General features: G+C 35.3%; 1 protein-coding gene and 1 long non-coding RNA gene across 2 annotated transcripts in view; one reads left to right on the top strand and one right to left on the bottom strand.

The window, feature by feature from the left end:
- Ttc37 (tetratricopeptide repeat domain 37) overlaps positions 1 to 17,020 on the top strand; it is a 75,604-nt gene that overhangs the window by 37,525 nt on the left and 21,059 nt on the right. The window contains exons 27-35 of the mRNA XM_048331114.1: positions 792 to 933; positions 3,316 to 3,409; positions 6,160 to 6,237; positions 8,090 to 8,214; positions 9,015 to 9,138; positions 12,472 to 12,693; positions 14,322 to 14,394; positions 14,776 to 14,829; positions 15,226 to 15,337. Of these exons, the coding sequence (XP_048187071.1) occupies positions 792 to 933; positions 3,316 to 3,409; positions 6,160 to 6,237; positions 8,090 to 8,214; positions 9,015 to 9,138; positions 12,472 to 12,693; positions 14,322 to 14,394; positions 14,776 to 14,829; positions 15,226 to 15,337 (1,024 nt within the window). The remainder of the gene's footprint in view (positions 1 to 791; positions 934 to 3,315; positions 3,410 to 6,159; positions 6,238 to 8,089; positions 8,215 to 9,014; positions 9,139 to 12,471; positions 12,694 to 14,321; positions 14,395 to 14,775; positions 14,830 to 15,225; positions 15,338 to 17,020) is intronic.
- On the bottom strand, positions 9,548 to 13,052 carry LOC125339832. Its single transcript, XR_007208636.1, has 3 exons — positions 12,823 to 13,052; positions 11,031 to 11,035; positions 9,548 to 9,559 (listed from the first exon to the last, which is right to left on the bottom strand). It is a non-coding gene; the product is annotated as an uncharacterized LOC125339832 (long non-coding RNA).

Below are 17,020 nucleotides of genomic sequence, written 5' to 3'. Positions count from 1 at the left end.
GTTTTCTTCAACTTTCAAAAGTTGAAGAGGAAATGATATTGCAATTTAATGTATATACTAGCAAGGTCTCTAGAATAGAAACTAGGATAACCAAAAAAAGTATGATGCTGGCCACTGGTGGCTTACACCTGTAATCATAGCTACTCAGGAGGCTGAGATCTGAGAAGAAAAGTCTCTAGCCATTAAAAAAAACAAAAAAAACCCAAAGGTCAAGTGGGCCCTGTGTTCATGCTCTACATTTATAGATTATTTGTTCAAGTACTTTACAGAATTTGTTAGTTTTGTTTGGCATGTAGGTAGGGTGCTGAGAAAAGGAAAACCGACCCATCTCACAAGTCTGTTTTCTGAACTTTGATCCATTTGATGCTTCCATTTAGGGTAGGAGCAAATGATCTAATTGCCATTAAAAAAAATCTTGAGATGTTTGTGACAGGAAGTAGTTTTAATAAAAATAGATTTAATTAGTTTAAAATAGGTTTACTTTAAATAGTTTTAATTAAACTGGTAACAGTAGAAGTGAAACGTAGGCTTGCCAGCTGAGTAAGGTGACTCATCTCACAATTAGTACTCCCTGGTAGTAGTAGTAATCCTCACTATCTATGGGAGATGAGAGTTTGAAGCCAGCCCAGGCAAAAAGTATGCAAGACCCCCATCAGAAGATATGACCCTTCAAAAGCACTTACAAAAAAGACTGAGCTGTAATATTTAGTGTACTGAATTACATTATTTACTTCTTAACTTTTGCTGGCATATTTATTACTCTATATCTACTTACTGTTTCTTTTTTATAGACTGAGGGAGCAATAGGTTATGCATATTGGGTCTGCACAACATTGCAAGATAAAAGCAACAGAGACACAGAGCTGTATCAGTACAACATCCTCCAGATGAATGCTATTCCAGCAGCACAAGTTGTTTTGTGCAAATATGTGGGTAAGGTTCTACAATGGCAAGATTTGATTATTATAATAACTTAAATAACTTGTTTAATTCATCTCAAATAAGGTATCAGTGATTTTAAGACATAAATCTGCCATTTTTGTTGCTGTAACCAAGCAGTCTACTTTTTTTAAGCTACAGTGAGGGCCTTTGAAGAATGATTAGACTCACTTTATTAATAATTCAGGATGAAAGTGATTTATTCATAATACTGGAAAGTACTTTGGAGCCTAATAGGCTTGAGTTGCCACTGATCTAGCCCCACCATTTGCCATTTTTTTGCCACCATTTTTTTTTGCCTTACTCCAAGTAGTTTATTTCCCTTAACTTTCCTCTTCTCCTTGGAAAGGACCAATCATAATACTGTGGTTGTGGACTTGTGAGAATTAGATGAGATAATACTCATGAAGTGCCACACCCATTGCCTTTAACTACCCACTTTGAAGCCTGATTTTTCTCCAGGATTTCTGAAAAATAGGTAGGCTTAGAAATTGAGAGAGTGCCAAAGATTACTAGCCATTTAAAAAATAATTTCCTGCTTCTATAATGAAATTCTCATTGGGCAGTTTTAGTATACCATACAATTGAATTTTAGGTTTATCATCATATAAAAGGAACCTCTCCATTGCTTAGAATTTTATTGAGCACTTAGGCCAGAGCACCTGGCCTCTGTAAATGTGATAGAAATGTTAGCATTTGACCAAATGCCAACAAAAAAAAACCAAGTTGTATGAGAAAGAGATACCAATAGCAGAAAATAACAACAGGTGAATAAATATAAAGAGAAAAGCAATACAAAATACCTCAACATGAATAGATCCTATTCATTCATTTAGACTGGTATATTTGTATAGAAGAGGGTAAAATTATCATATTATGCAATATGTCAACATGAAAAAGTAATAAGTACCTAGAACCAAGGAAGTATATGGTCAGAATTCTGATGAGTTTCTTATAATTTAATGTTTAACTTCTGTCAAGCATTCAGTAAAATTTTGATATCTGAAACAATGAGAACAAATCATTTTCTAACAAATGTGTAGATGTTTTAAATTTTCATTAAATAATATATATTTACTTGACTCAACTTGTTTTTGCTTAGTGCTTCCTCTCCCCCACCCCCCCTAAAAAACACCCTAGCAAAGTAGAAGCAGTGTGATGGTGATGAGAGACGGGATGTAGTCTATCCTGTTGTAGTTCGCTTCGGGACATCTTGTTGTAGTTTGCCTTCAGGTACCTGTGTATGACCCACTTTTGTAACTTTCTTCTTGTATAGTGACTTTAGGGATTTTGGAAGAATAACTTTGATTATCTGGTTTTCACTTTATGCTTTGCCGTTACAACCTAACCAGTTTCATACATACATATTTACATTGTACTTTGTTAATTAACACAATGATTTTTACATTAAAATTCAAAAACATTTCATTGAAAGTACCTAAATTGTCTTCTGTTCCTATTATACAATATTGAATTACTATTTTTGAAAAAATATAGAGATTGGAGCATAGCAACCAAGAGAAATTATTGCTAAGTTAAATCACAATAAAGCTTAATGATTATCCACAAGACCGGATTTTCTTATAAATATCATGACTAGTTTTAACATAAGTTATAATTTCAGATTATTGTACTGTAAAGAATTTTTTTTCCCCATGCTCGCCTTGTATACATGAAGCTCTGGGTTCCATTTCTCAGCACCACATATATAGAAAAAGCCAGAAGTGGTGCTATAGCTCAAGTGGCAGAGTGCTAGCCTTGAGCAAAAAGAAGCCAGGAACAGTACTCAGGTCCTGAGTTCAAGCCCCAGGACTGGCAAAAAAAAAAGAATTTTTTTTTCCCCTGGACAGTGCCCAGGCCCTGAGTTCAAGCCCCAGGACTGGGAAAAATTTTTTTTTTTGCCAGTCCTGGGGCTTGAACTTAGGACCTGAGTACGGTTCCTGGCTTCTTTTTGCTCAAGGCTAGCACTCTACCACTTGAGCCAAAGCTCCACCTCCAGCTTTTTCTGTTTATGTGGTACTGAGGAATTGAACTCTGGGCTTCATGCATGCTAGGCAAGCATTCTACCATTAAGCCACATTCCCAGGTGAAAAAAAAATTAGAACTCTAACACATAACTACAAATTACATATAACTATTCAGTAATTATTGTAGTAATAATTATAGTAATTTAGTAATATACGGTAATTTGTAGTAGTCACAAAATGCTTACCAGAATATTTAAGATAAAATTAGACCATAGCTCTTAGTAATGCTAATAATCTCAATAGGTAATTTGGTGTTTTAGATACTGAAAAAATGGAAATTAAATTAATACTTTCGTGAACAAAGCAAATATGAACATCATGTAGAGTAAACATATTTCTGGATTTCCAGAAAGAATTCAGAATTATGCTCCAGCTTTTACAATGTTGGGTTACTTAAATGAACATCTACAACTGAAAAAGGAAGCTGCAGAAGCATATCAGAGGTAAGCTACATTTACTTGCAATGCACTTGTTTAATCAATCTTTTTATATTTTGTCTATTCTTCTGAAGAAGGTACTCAGTGTTCTGACTTTCTTCCTGATCTTCATTGTATATTATTATTATATCTTAAGATATGGAAAGATGTAGTCCCAATTTTTCAGCTGTATTTTGATTTTTATTACTTAGAGTAAAGGAGTGGGGATAGAAGAAAGGGAATGATGAAGGAAAAGAGAGGAATAAACTAACCCCTTAGCTTTGTTAGATAAGAGTGTTCAACGAGACAGAAAATGATACTTTATTCTATTTTCTTACTTTTGCCTGAATCACTTTAGTATCTATTATGTGTTTACACAATTCAATAAGTATTGGACTCTACTGTGTGCCACATTTTACCTTAAACACTCACAATTTAGTTCTAGTAATGGTGACCACTCGATAAAAATAAATACCTGTGATGATCATAATGATTACTAAAAGTAGGATAAAGGTCCAGAGAATACAGGAGCAGGAAGTGGCATGAAGGCAGGTTTATGAGGTCTGAGGAGTCATTGTGTACTGGGAGGAATTGAGGCCTCAAGCCATTTGGTTATCTGGGCAAGAGCACATAAGCAGAAGGAACAGCAAGAGCAAGTGCTCCCAAAGAGAAGCACCTTGGCATATTTAAGAAACAAAAGAGCTAGAGGACTCATGGAGTAGCCATCCTAGAGAGTGGTAGGAAATGAAATCAGTTTAAACTTTCATTCTCTGTAAATGGATGAATACATGAATAAAAAAATAAATATTGCCAGGATACTGTTGTTTCTTGCCTATAATACTAGCTACTCATGAGGCTGAGATTTGGAGGATTACAATTTGAAGCCAGCCAGGCAGGAAAGTCCACAACTCTCAAGACTGCAAGTACTTGAGGCCCTGATTTCAAACCATCATACCAGCAAAAAAAAAAAAAAAGGAGGAGGAGGACAAAACAACAGAAACGATTCATCTCATTGAATATTTAGATGTTTTGCTAGGTTTAACTGAGGCATTCAAGATAATTTGCCACCTCTTTTTATATATCTATCTGTAGTTCAAAGGACTAATCACTAGATGGTACTGGAGGCTATATAACCGAGAAGTTATTTTTTAAGATGTGTGCCATTTTACTTCTTTCATTCTCAATAAACTTATCAGTAGACAAATGGTATAAATATGACAGAATGCAGCAGTAAGCAGGATTTTGGGAGAGAGCAATCTAAGCAACCTTAGGGTGTGTTCCATGTCTGTGTGCATGCCTTTGTTATTACAGACACTGAATCTAATGCCGGCTGCTCCTTAGGCATAAAGTGGTAACCCCATAGTCACTTACATAGGTACTATTCTTGACTGTTGTTCTCTGCCTTGTAGTACTTGAGACTTGAAACCACATGCATGTATTCAGCCAGAAATAGTTTTTGATTTCCATAATACTTTCTTGGACGTTTTTTCCCCCTGGCAAATCCTTTCTAAGCAGAAACAAAAAGGAAAAAATACCCAATCCTACTAAATAACCAAATCCTTTTAGGTTTTACGACATTTTCCTTCTTGCCCTTAGAGGACTGAGCATAAAAGGAAATATGTTGAAATTAGGTGCTGATGGCTCACACTTGTAATCCTACTATTGACACTAAGACCTGGAAAATCATGGTATAGAGCCAGCCAAGACAGAAAAGTCTGAGACCGCATCTCCAATTAACCAGCAAAATGCCAGGTTGTGGCAGCATGGTTCAAGCAGTAGGTAAAATGTCAGCCAAAAGCAAGATAGGGAGGTCTTGAGTTCAAGCCTTGGTAATGGCACACGTGCACACACACACCCACTCCCACACACACCAGAAAATGTATTAGCTAGGCAAGATGGTGTCCACCTGTAAATACTAGCTACTAGGGAGCCAGAAATTAGAAGGCTATGGTTTGAGGCCAATCTAGGAAAAAAGTTTATGAGACATCATCTCAACTAGTAGCTAGGCTCTGTCATCCTAGCCATTCAGGATATTGAGATCTGGAGGTTCACAGCTTAGCTTTGCCTGGGCAAAAGTGATATCCTATCTCAAAAATAACCACAGTACACAACAACAACAAATACACAATAGTTTGTGATATGGCTCAGGTGGCAGTGAGTCCAAAGCCCTGTGTTCAATCCCATATATATATATATATATATATATATATATATATATATATATATATATAGAGAGAGAGAGAGAGAGAGAGAGAGAGAGAGAGAGAGAGAGAGAGAGATCATGGCATGTTGGCATATTTGTTCTAAGTCTAGAGGGCTTCTGGTGAGCTGATCTTTTCCCACCTCACTCGTGGTCCTCATAGTTTTTGTGTATGTACAGCTCAAGTGTTACATTAGAGTACCAGTTTCCTACCTTCTTATATAAAGCTACTAGTACATAAGTACTTTCAAGAGTGTCTTTTATAATGTGAAATATATTGAAATATAACACTGTGACATAATGATTTATCATGTTTAAGAAAATTTGGAATATATAGAAGTCAGATATCCCAAATATTTTACTTGCTAAAAAGCCTGAGAGATTATTTTATAAAAGTTATTTTCCTGACAAGCTAAACTCTAAAAATATTTAGGAGCTTTTGCTTGTTTATAAGTAGCATTAAAGTATTAGCAGAATTCAGTGCAGAAATTAGAAATATGTTTTCATCTAAGGAGGGAAAAATTAATCAGTGCTGTTGTACATAGATGATTTAAAATATCTTGTCCTTTTTTTAAAGGGCAATTTTGTTGTTACAGAGTGGAGAAGATAAAGAAACTTACAATACTACAGTAAGAAATTATGGAAGATTGTTATGGTAAGCATGTTTTTTCCCTTAGTTCCGGGAACCGCCTGGGTTTTTTTCTGGGAAAGCAGTGGCACTATGATGATAGCCAGTGCCCAGAGCAGTGAGACCGTAAGATGCATTATTCCCAGAGTACAAAGCTGAGGTAATTCTTTCCTGCATTCATGGTAATATCTAACCCCAGAATGCTTTGTAAGGAGTAAAATTACAGGCCATGGTTTGTGTTCTGGACAACATTCAGGAGAAGGATAGTTTCTGTCTGTAATAGTAGAAGCCCAGTTATCTAAAAGTGGGCCTGTGTGTGTGTTTTAATTTACTCTATATTCTTTAATTGGGAATAAACATTTGGGGACAAGAAATTCCTTTGAAATAGTACATGGGATCAAGAGGGAGCTGTACATCTTTCCTTAAAGTCTTGGCTCAAAAAAAAAAAAGATGATAATGTTTGCAAAATACCAATTGTTTGGCCAGGTGTATGGTCCACACATCTAATACTAGCTACCAGAATTTGAGATGAATGATTTTACAAGGTTTTACATCTTTATAAAATTAATTTCGAAGCAAAGCTTGCCTGTTCTTTTAATTCCCACTTTTGTCTTCCCAGATTAAGACGCTTTTGTAAGGTTGCATGTAATGGCTCCTATGATATGGACCACATGGCAAGCAGAGATTGAAGGGTCAAGATTTAAGGCCAGTTTAGACAAAAAGTTAGCAAGACTTCATTTCAATCAGTAGCTGGCTATGGTTGAGCACACTTGTTCTCTGAATTATTTGGGAAGTATAAAAAGGAATATTATGGTCCACATAGGCCCGGGAAAAGCAAAATTCATGACCCTCTTCAAAAAATAAATAAAAAAGAACTGGAATTATGGCTTCTGTAATAACGGGCCTGGATAGCAAGTTCCAAGCCCTCAGTTCAGTTCCCAATACTGCCAAAAGTGGAGGTGTGGGGGGAAGATTATATTAATGAATGCCAGAAATAAAAAGCACAAAGATTGTTAGGTAGCAGCTAAGGTTAGAATGTATGTAATTTCTCTATTCCTGAGCCTTTATTTTTTTCTCAAAGCTAGCACTCTACCACTTGAACCACAGCTTTACTTCCTGCTTTTTAGTTGTTAATTAGAGATGAGTCTTATGGACTTTCCTGTCCTGGCTGTCTTTGAACACCAGTCCTCATATCTTAGCCTTTTGAGTATCTAGGATTACAGGTGTGAGCCACCAGCACTTCTTTTGAAATAAGCTGAACAAGTTATTTTGCTGTCAATTGGTACTATGCATTAGTATATATTATAATTTATATTTTCACTAGTAAACACAAAAAGATGACATGTAGTTTTGTGGAATTTTATTGGGTCTATATACCTTCCAAACAATTAATATGCAGATAAGTAATTCATTCAAAAACTAAGTCTGATTCTAATTAGACATTTTGTGACATTAAGCTTGTTAAATATGTTAGTATCATACTCAGCAGATAATAGATAACTAATGTACTATGCCTAAAAAATTAGAATTTTCTATAAAAGTCACCTTGAAATTATTCTTGTTACTTGAAATTTGGTTAAAGTTTTGTTTTTAGAGAAGACACTGTAATTTAGCAGAACTGGTTATTTTCATGTGGAATTTAAAAGAAACAAACTTTTATTCCACTCATATCTAGTGGATCCTATTTTTGACATGTTTTCTATTATAAATCTTTTCAACAACTTTGGCATTAGTCAATTATGGTGTATTGAATTACATTATTTAAAAAGAAAGTGAAAGTGAAGTTTTAAAAAGGAACTTAGTTTATATGTCTCTATATATTCTGATACTAGCCCAAATGATTTTCAATATTAAAAGTAGGTTGTGTTTTGCTTTTCAGTTCCATTGGTGAATATGATAAAGCTATCCAAGCTTTTAAGTCAACACCCCTTGAAGACTTAGAAGACATCATAGGTTTTGCATTAGCTTTGTTCATGAAAGGACTATATAAAGAGAGCAATAAAGGTAAGTAGATTACTTGAAGCTAAAAGGTACATATTTTACAGAGCTGAGTTGAGTTTTATCATGATGAGCTTACATATTGAAAGGTATACTATTGAGTTGTTAGTGGTGGTAACATGTTTACTAAAATCTTAGTAGGAGTCAGAGTTGTAATAGGTACTTCTAATGTGTTAACCTTCTTTAATGTTTGGAAGTACATAGTCCTTACAGTAGTGCTATGGGCCAAATATTTATTGTGCAGATAAGGAAACTGAACCTCTACTATCACTTATGTGAGTTAGAAACAATTACTACTCTGTGCTGCTCAAATGAAATTTTCTGTAAATGAAGACTTCAACCATTTTTAGGTTTTTGTTTCTCCAAATATGCTAGATGAATAAATTTTTACATACATGATTTTGTATTACGTACATGATTTTGCAGTGCATTTAAAGTATCCTCTGCCTGGTGAAATTTCTTGCTCTGCACTGGGAGCTTCTCAGTGTCTACAGGCCTCTGTTTCTGGCCACAGATGGCACTTTAAAAAATGATTCAAAGTTACCTTGCCTATAAATTCTGGATGTAGAAGGTTGGGATTGCCCCATAAGAATCTTACTGATACCTCAAAATCATCTTGAGATAGCTAAATCAAAGTAGATTGTTAATTATAAATTTTTATGCCATCTATTTGAAAACAGGGAAGAATAACATGTGCATTTATTTAAATCTTCTTGATAAAATTAGAAAAGGAAAAATTTCACACATTATTAATCAGAATTACTTATATCTGCATATTTCTGTTTGTTTCCAATTCAACATAATAGCCTATGAAAGAGCCCTGTCTGTTGTTGAATCAGAGCAAGACAAAGCCCATATCTTGACAGCTCTGGCAATAACAGAATATAAACAAGGGAAAATGGATGTAGCAAAGTCACTGCTATTCAAATGGTATGTATAATTGACTTCACGTTTAACATGAGCAAATACTTAAATGCTTGTGTTAAGGTATGGAACATTTTAATGGAATTCTTAATAGTTTACATAATTTGGGTGAAAGAAAGAGATTGGACCAGCTCAGTTCTGAATTGACAATTACAAGTGGTACTAAAGAGTCTGACTTAAATTTTCATTCCTGGAACTATCCAATTTTTCAAAATCATCCTCTCCTCTGTGTATATTATCTATCTCAAGATTATTTGATTATGGCATCTAATAGTATCTTAAACTTTCAATGAAGACAATTGTAACTTTATGTTTGGTGCCTCATTATTCCCAAAGAATTTTGTTTTTTTTTTTACCTCGCCTTCTTTGAACTTTAGGACCTGTTCTTGCTAGCCAAGTGCTCTGCCTCAGAGGTAGGCCTCCAACTCTTTTTGCTTTGTTTCCCAGATAAAGTCTTGCTAGCTTTTCCCAGACTGGTCTTGACCCTCCTATCTCTACCTCCTCGTAGCTAGGATTACAGATATGAAACCACTGTAGCAAGCCTTCCTCCTTCTCCTCTTCCACTTCTTCCTCTCTTTTCCTCTTTTTCTCATGGAGAATTAAGAGCTTTTATATTTAAATTTAATTTTACTTGTTTCAAAGTTATTTTAAAAATATATATATTCTGGTTGTTTCAAGTACTCACATGTAGAAGTAGAACTAATTTATAAATGTATGAGTAAACACATATGCAGTTGTATGCAAGTGTACACAAATGTATAACTGAAATATGATATTTGAAGAGAAGAATTCAAATGATGTAATTACTTAGAAAAACTAACAGTCCAACAAAATGAATACCAGGAAACTAGTACTTGAAAAGTGTAGGGGAGAGGATAGATGAAGAGAGGAAGAAGGGGGTGTGGGATGCAGTCATAATAGTCAATGCATATTCTACAAAATTAAGAAAATTGAGAGGAAGGATTAGTTGGGAAGGAAGGGGGAAATGATAAAAGCATTGACATGTATCAAAATACATTGTATTCATAAACTGATTTGTTGAATGGCAACGCCTTTGTACAACTCTTTAAAGATAAGAAAAAGATAATAAAAATAGGAATCCAAGTATCTAGAGAAAAAGGAGAGTAATATAGAGAAGTCTAAATGGATATATATTTATGAAAGTAAAATGAATATGAAAAAGAATAAAAATGAGAAGAGAAAAACTCCAAGTAATTAAAATATAATTAAATAAATACAAAAATAGTTTAGGAAAAGAGAACAAAGGTTAAAAATTCTTCCTTGCTGTGATGTTTGAGATGGAGAAGCTTCTTTCCAGGGTTTCTAGTTTGGTAGTCTACATGATATGGAGGCAGGGGTAGTAGGACCTAGGTGATTCAGATGTGTTCTCAGTTCCCATTAAATGGCCCCAGGTAGATAGGGTAGTATGGAGGCAGAGCTTTTACCCTACCCTGTCAATACAGAACTAAATTCGCGTTCGTGGACTTATGTGTACACCTGGGTACACTGTGGTGTCTGGCTCCCCATCCATGCTCTTCTGCATGAATTATCATGAACCAGTTGTGCTCCTTTCCTCCTGAGAGACCCTTTATCATTGCACTTCCCCTTGGATGTATCAGCTATCCAAGCAGCAGCATCATATCCTCTCTAAGTCTCTAACCAGGGAGGCCACTCAACTAATAAAGTCCGTGTTGGATGGTGAGCTGTGGGAACTGAGATCTGCCAGCCCCACCCTACCACATGATGTCAGACCTAGCCCCTACCAAGTCCTTAGACAGCTGGTCTCATTTCCCTACACAGAGTTCTAACCCCTACATTTAAATGCATACTACCTGCTGCTCCCATTGTGTAAATTTTTCTGTGAACTGTGTCAAAGTCACATGTCCCTGTGGATACACTGTTTCTCTAGGTGGCTGTCTTCTGAGCCAGTGAAGTGAAGAGGTTGATGGGCCTTGGATATATAAAAATATAGTGGTTTCTTTCTGATCTCTTCAGCAGCAAAATGATAGGATCCTTGAGATATTTCCCAGTTACGGTACCACATAAATGTACTAGAAACTACAGGGAACTTGTCTCTTGTCTCCTTAGAAAGTATACATGGTGACAAGTTCTGTGCTAAGGAATGCCATTTAGAATTTCTCTTTGTCTTTCAGCCCTGCTGAAAGTGAACTTTTTTTATGTCCCTGAGGGGCATAAGTGTGAAGTGTTGCGGCTGTCAGTTTCTCTTATAAGTCTAAAATTCAGTATATGGGGTTTTGCCTGAGCACTGGTCTGTCTGTGCATGATAATGTTTTCTCACTATTCTGTATTTCACAGTATAGCCGCAAATTGTTTTGGTTCAGTCAGGAAGACACTTATGCTAAAGACAAATCACCTTTCAACAAATCTAAAATGTTCACTTTATTTTTTATATTAAGCACATTAAATATTAAGTTTCTTGTTTTGGCACTGTTCACTTTGTGGAAAGCATACCTACACAAAATCAAAGCAGGGAAGTACTCAGCAGATCCCACAATTTAAACACTACCCATGCTAACACAAGGACTGACAGAATCTGCATCCACTGAACTGTGTAACACGTGAAAATTTAACATTTTTTTGAAATTATTTTTATTTTTATGTCTATTTTTAAATTGTACTTGGTTAAAACTGTGTAATAAGCCTGGGACAAGGCAGACTTACTGCATTATGACTTCCCATATAACATTTTATTAAAGCTGAACATTATACCAATTGTTTTGATCATTTGCCTAGAACAAAAACTCAGAGACTTATTAATATTTGTTTCTAAAACCTAGATGTAATAATCAGAAGGAAATCTGGATGTTGTTGATATTAGCATTTTAGTGCACCTTTTTTCACCTTTTTTTGTTTTTTGCCAGTCCTGGGGCTTGAACTCAGGGCCTGAGCACTGTCCCTGGCTTCTTTTTGCTCAAGGTTAGCACGGCCAACTTGAGCCACAGCGCCACTTCTGGCTGAGGAATTGAACCTAGGGCTTCATGTATATGAGGCAAGTACTCTTGCCACTAGGCCATATCCTAGCCCCAGCATTTTACTTCAATCAGAAAAAATTGCTGTCTCTGTAGGACTGGGGATGTGGTTTAAGTGGTGGAATACCTGCTTTGCAAGCGTATGGTGCTGGGTTCAAATACTACTACCCTTCCTCCCAAAAAGAGAAAGAAAAATTGCTAAAACCCTAGAAATTTGATTCTATATTGGCCTTAAATTTAGCTTAGTTTGATGAATCTCTGTAAGTTGCTTTTTGTATTAAGTATTCTTTAATGGTCATTTAGACTACTGTATAGATGGCTAATGAGGCAATTTTAAATGTATTTACAGCTCTATTTTAAAGGAACCAACTACAGAAAGCCTTCAAACCCTGTGTGCCCTAGGGCTGGCAATGCAGGATGCTACACTGTCCAAAGCAGCACTTAATGAATTACTGAAGCATGTCAAACACAAAAGTAGTGATTATCAGATATGCCTTCTTACTTCAGCAATTTATGCACTCCAGGGCCGCAATGTAGCAGTGCAAAGACAAGCATCAAAAGCTGTCCACAGGTAATCTCAATACTTAAGCCTATGTATATACTTAACTGTAGTTTTCTGGGATCATGCATAGGATTGGGCAACTGACTTTGCCTGTTACTTTGCTTTGTAAGGATTTTTTTTTCTTAAATTCATCTTTACTCAGGTAAAAGCCCATAACCCCTGAGTTTGTAATACTGTCTACATGTTGTTTGATACAGATAAGGTTGATAGTTTTCAGAATTTTTTAGCCACTTAAATGTTCATTAATGCTTTCAAAATTTGGGAACTAGAAAGCTCTCATTAGCAACACTGGTTATTTTATTTTCAGCATGTTGTGTCTTTTCTTGGCATTTTCAAGATTTAATATAGTTTCTTTTTCATACTTTTTCGCTGATTATATTTTTTAGAAGTTAGTTGTTTTAATATAAGCATATTCTTTTTTTTTTTTTTTTTTTTTTTTGGCCAGTCCTGGGCCTTGGACTCAGGGCCTGAGCACTGTCCCTGGCTTCTTCCCGCTCAAGGCTAGCACTCTGCCACTTGAGCCACAGCGCCGCTTCTGGCCGTTTTCTGTATATGTGGTGCTGGGGAATCGAACCTAGGGCCTCGTGTATCCGAGGCAGGCACTCTTGCCACTAGGCTATATCCCCAGCCCAAGCATATTCTTTATGGTATCATTTCCATTAGAGTATATCTTCCTTCCATATAACATAATTCATCCCATAATTTTTAATCTCTGTACTTCCTTGTCTCATGGTTTTATGATTATTGTATTGTTGATTTTCCCTTTGTATTTTAATAAGAATGTTTAGTGTATATTGTTTTTCTAAACCTAAGACCTTTTCAGTCAAATATATGTGAGAAACATAAGCAAACATGTCTTAAATGTGAAGATTTAAACACAAAAATATTGGTTGTATTTTTGTGCTTAAATTATCTCATTTCTTTTTTTTTTCTTATTTATTGTCAAAGTGATGTACAGAGAGGTTACAGTTTCATACATTAGGCCTTGGGTACATTTCTTGTACTGTTTGTTACCTCTTCCCTCCTCCTCCTTTCCCTCTCCCCTCATGAGTTATTCGGTTGGTTTATACCAAATGGTTTTGCAAGTATTGCTTTTGTAGTTGCTTGTGTTTTTATCCTTTGTCTCTCAATTTTGATATTCCTTTCACTTTCCTAGTTCTAATACCAGTATATACAGTTTCCAGTGTACTCAGATAAGATACAGTGATAGTGCAGGTATAACCACAGGAAGGAGATACAAGAGGATCACCAACAATAGAAGCTACAGTTTCACATGGCATGTTGAAAATAATTACACCAGTGATAATGTGGTACATATACACAATGGAATTTTATGCCTCTATCAGAAAGAATGACATTACCCCATTCGTAAAGAAATGGAAGGACTTGGGAAAAATTATACTGAGTGAAGTGAGCCAGACCCAAAGAAACATGGACTCTATGGTCTCCCTCATAGGGAATAATTAGCACAGGTTTAGGCTAGTCACAGCAGAGGATCACAAGAGCCTAATAGCTATACCCTTATGAACACATAAGATGATGCTAAGTGAAATGAACTCCATGTTATGGAAATGACTGTTATATCACTGGTGTAATTATCTCATTTCTAAACACAGTTCTTTTCATTGTCTCCCTAGTAACCCAGCTGACCCTGCTCTTTGGACTTTGTTGTCCCGAGTTGTTGCTCAGTATGCTCAACAAAATGCAAAGGCAAGTTATTTTCTAAATTCTGGAAAAATGATAAAATAACTACAGTAAGATAGGATTACAATAATTTTAAATTGTAACATTATTTTTTGAAGAAATAATAAATACAATGAAAGGAGTTTTGTCATTTAGCCAGACTATCCATTATTTACACAAGTACTAGGTTGAGTTACATCCATGCATTGTTGTACTGTTCTGGAGGTTTTGGAGTTACAAAAAAGTAGGAAGACCTTTTCCAACACATAGGTTATGTTAATGTCTGTGTGAGTAGATGACTCTTATAAGTGGCATTAGCTATTGTGTTTTCTTAATTCCTAAAGATACTTTTATTTAAAAGCTTAAAAATAATATAAGACATTTCTCTAATAATATTTTCTATTATAGGGAGGTGCTATAGCAGGAAATGTGGCTCATATTTTGGACTCAAACCATGGAAAGGTTAGTTTGTTCTAGTACAGAGGAAATAATTTGTTAAGTAATGAAGTAATTTTTCTTTTCTTTTTTTTTTGGGGGGGGGGGCAGTCCTGGGCCTTGGACTCAGGGCCTGAGCACTGGCTGGCATCTTTTTGGCTCAAGGCTAGCACTCTGCCACTTGAGCCACAGCACCATTTCTGGCCATTTTCTGTGTATGTGGTGCTGGGGAATTAAACCCAGGGCTTCATGTATATGAGGCGAGCACTCTTGCCACTAGGCCATATCCTCAGCCCCGAAGTAATTTTTCTTCATAGCTTTAGGGGGTCATATCATGTCAAATACAATTCTAGAATTCTTTTAGTTTAAAAATACAGGGAGCTATAAAGAGAATTGGTTGATACTTTTTCTTCTTTTCTGTAGAAGGCATTGTTGTACACTGCAGTAAATCAGTTGGCGATGGGAAGCAGTACAGGAGAAGATGAAAAGAATATTGCACTGAAGACTATTCAGAAAGCAGCTTTCCTTTCTCCAGGTGACCATTTTATTCCCATTCTATCAATCTTGGGCTGTGACTTAGAAGAGCAGAAATTTAATTTCCATGAAATAAGATACAAGGGAATTTTTAAAGAATGCATTTTTAAAAAAAAAGTTTTGCCTATTATTTGATTATCCGCATTTGGCAGCTGGTAAATAAGAAAATTATTGAAACAGGCTGAAGGGAATGCCTACTTACAGATACTTTATTATTTGTTACTGAATATCTACAGTACATGTTTTAAAGAACTAGTTTTATTTTTAGTTTTCACCTATTTATAGATTTACTATACTTACTAAGTTATTTAATTATGTTAATTTAGTCTTATGTGTAGTAAACTTATGAAGGTTGGTATGTCTTATACAGTGACTGTTAGAAGTGCCAAGATCATGGCCTCCACTCACCTAGCTGTTCATTCTATGTAGCTTTGTCTTATATATGTTGCTGATCATAAAGGTAGTGTGAAATTGGTCATTATGGCTCGAGCATGTTTCTATGTTGCCATTAGTGGAAGAATGCCTTAGAAGACTGAGATGTCTGATAGTGTTGCACCACAGGAGATTTTTACATAACATTGTCTTAAATATGAGCTATAATGTCAAAACAATTAAATTATCAGAGTTCATTCAGAATGATATTGTTTGACTAGGCACTGTTGGGAAGTAGATAGAACATAGAGCAAGTTCAATGTTTTCTTTACAGTAAATTGTAATAATTCTAACTAAGCTGCAAAATATCTAGTATTTTGGGAAGAAATATTCTATTGTTTATTTTTTACTTTGGCACAGACAGAATAGAAACACACCTAAACATTTGCATTTTCTATATTATAAGTTAGTAAATTTGTAATTGTACATTTTGTCATATAAATATAGGATACTTACCCTAAAAAATTCTTAGTTTATAACCATAATGATCGAAGATCTATTAGTCTTTGATTTATAGGTGACAAGGTGAGGTTTCCCAAATAGTGCATTACTCAGGATTTCAGAATTGTTCCCCTATATATTATCTGACAAAATATGTACCCAAGGAAGCAGAATCATCATATAAACTAAATGTAAAAATGAGTGCTTGAGACTTGTCCTTTGAGATCAGGGGAGGTGAATATAACTATACTTAAGAGGCGTGGCTGTGTACCTAATCCTTGAAGATATTTAGTTGAACAAAATACAGATACTACTCTAACGTGTCTTTTCAGGAATTTAACAGATAATCTCAAGAGTTTATACTTGAATAGAAGACCTTTATGTTACATTTACATTTCTGTGATACCAAGAGTTATTTTTAATTTTTCTGTTTTGGCAAACTGTATTTAAAGTTTTTGTTTAGGTTTGTAGTTTATATATTATCCTGGAGTCACTTTATTTCATGGGTAATTTGGGTAGCCATTCTTTTACTTTGTAGCAAAACATATTCCTGCCAGGTAACATCCACTAACCTAGTCTCTAACCAGAAATCTAAACTATAAAATATTTTAAGAGCCCCACAGGGTTTATCTTAGGAATAAGCCAATACTCTGCAATTGTGTATACATTATTTGTAATCGTAATATTTTAGGCCTTAATTATCATCTAGTTCAGTTGCGTTGTTGTATAAAAAATTGAATCTCAAATGAAAGGTTGTTACACAGTTAGTGACATTGCTAGACCTAAGATCCAAGGTTTTAGGTTCAGTCTT

This window comes from Perognathus longimembris, chromosome 22 (genome assembly GCF_023159225.1).
Source record: "Perognathus longimembris pacificus isolate PPM17 chromosome 22, ASM2315922v1, whole genome shotgun sequence".
In the NCBI taxonomy this organism is placed as follows: domain Eukaryota; kingdom Metazoa; phylum Chordata; class Mammalia; order Rodentia; family Heteromyidae; genus Perognathus; species Perognathus longimembris.
This window is presented reverse-complemented; position numbering and strand designations above follow the sequence as displayed.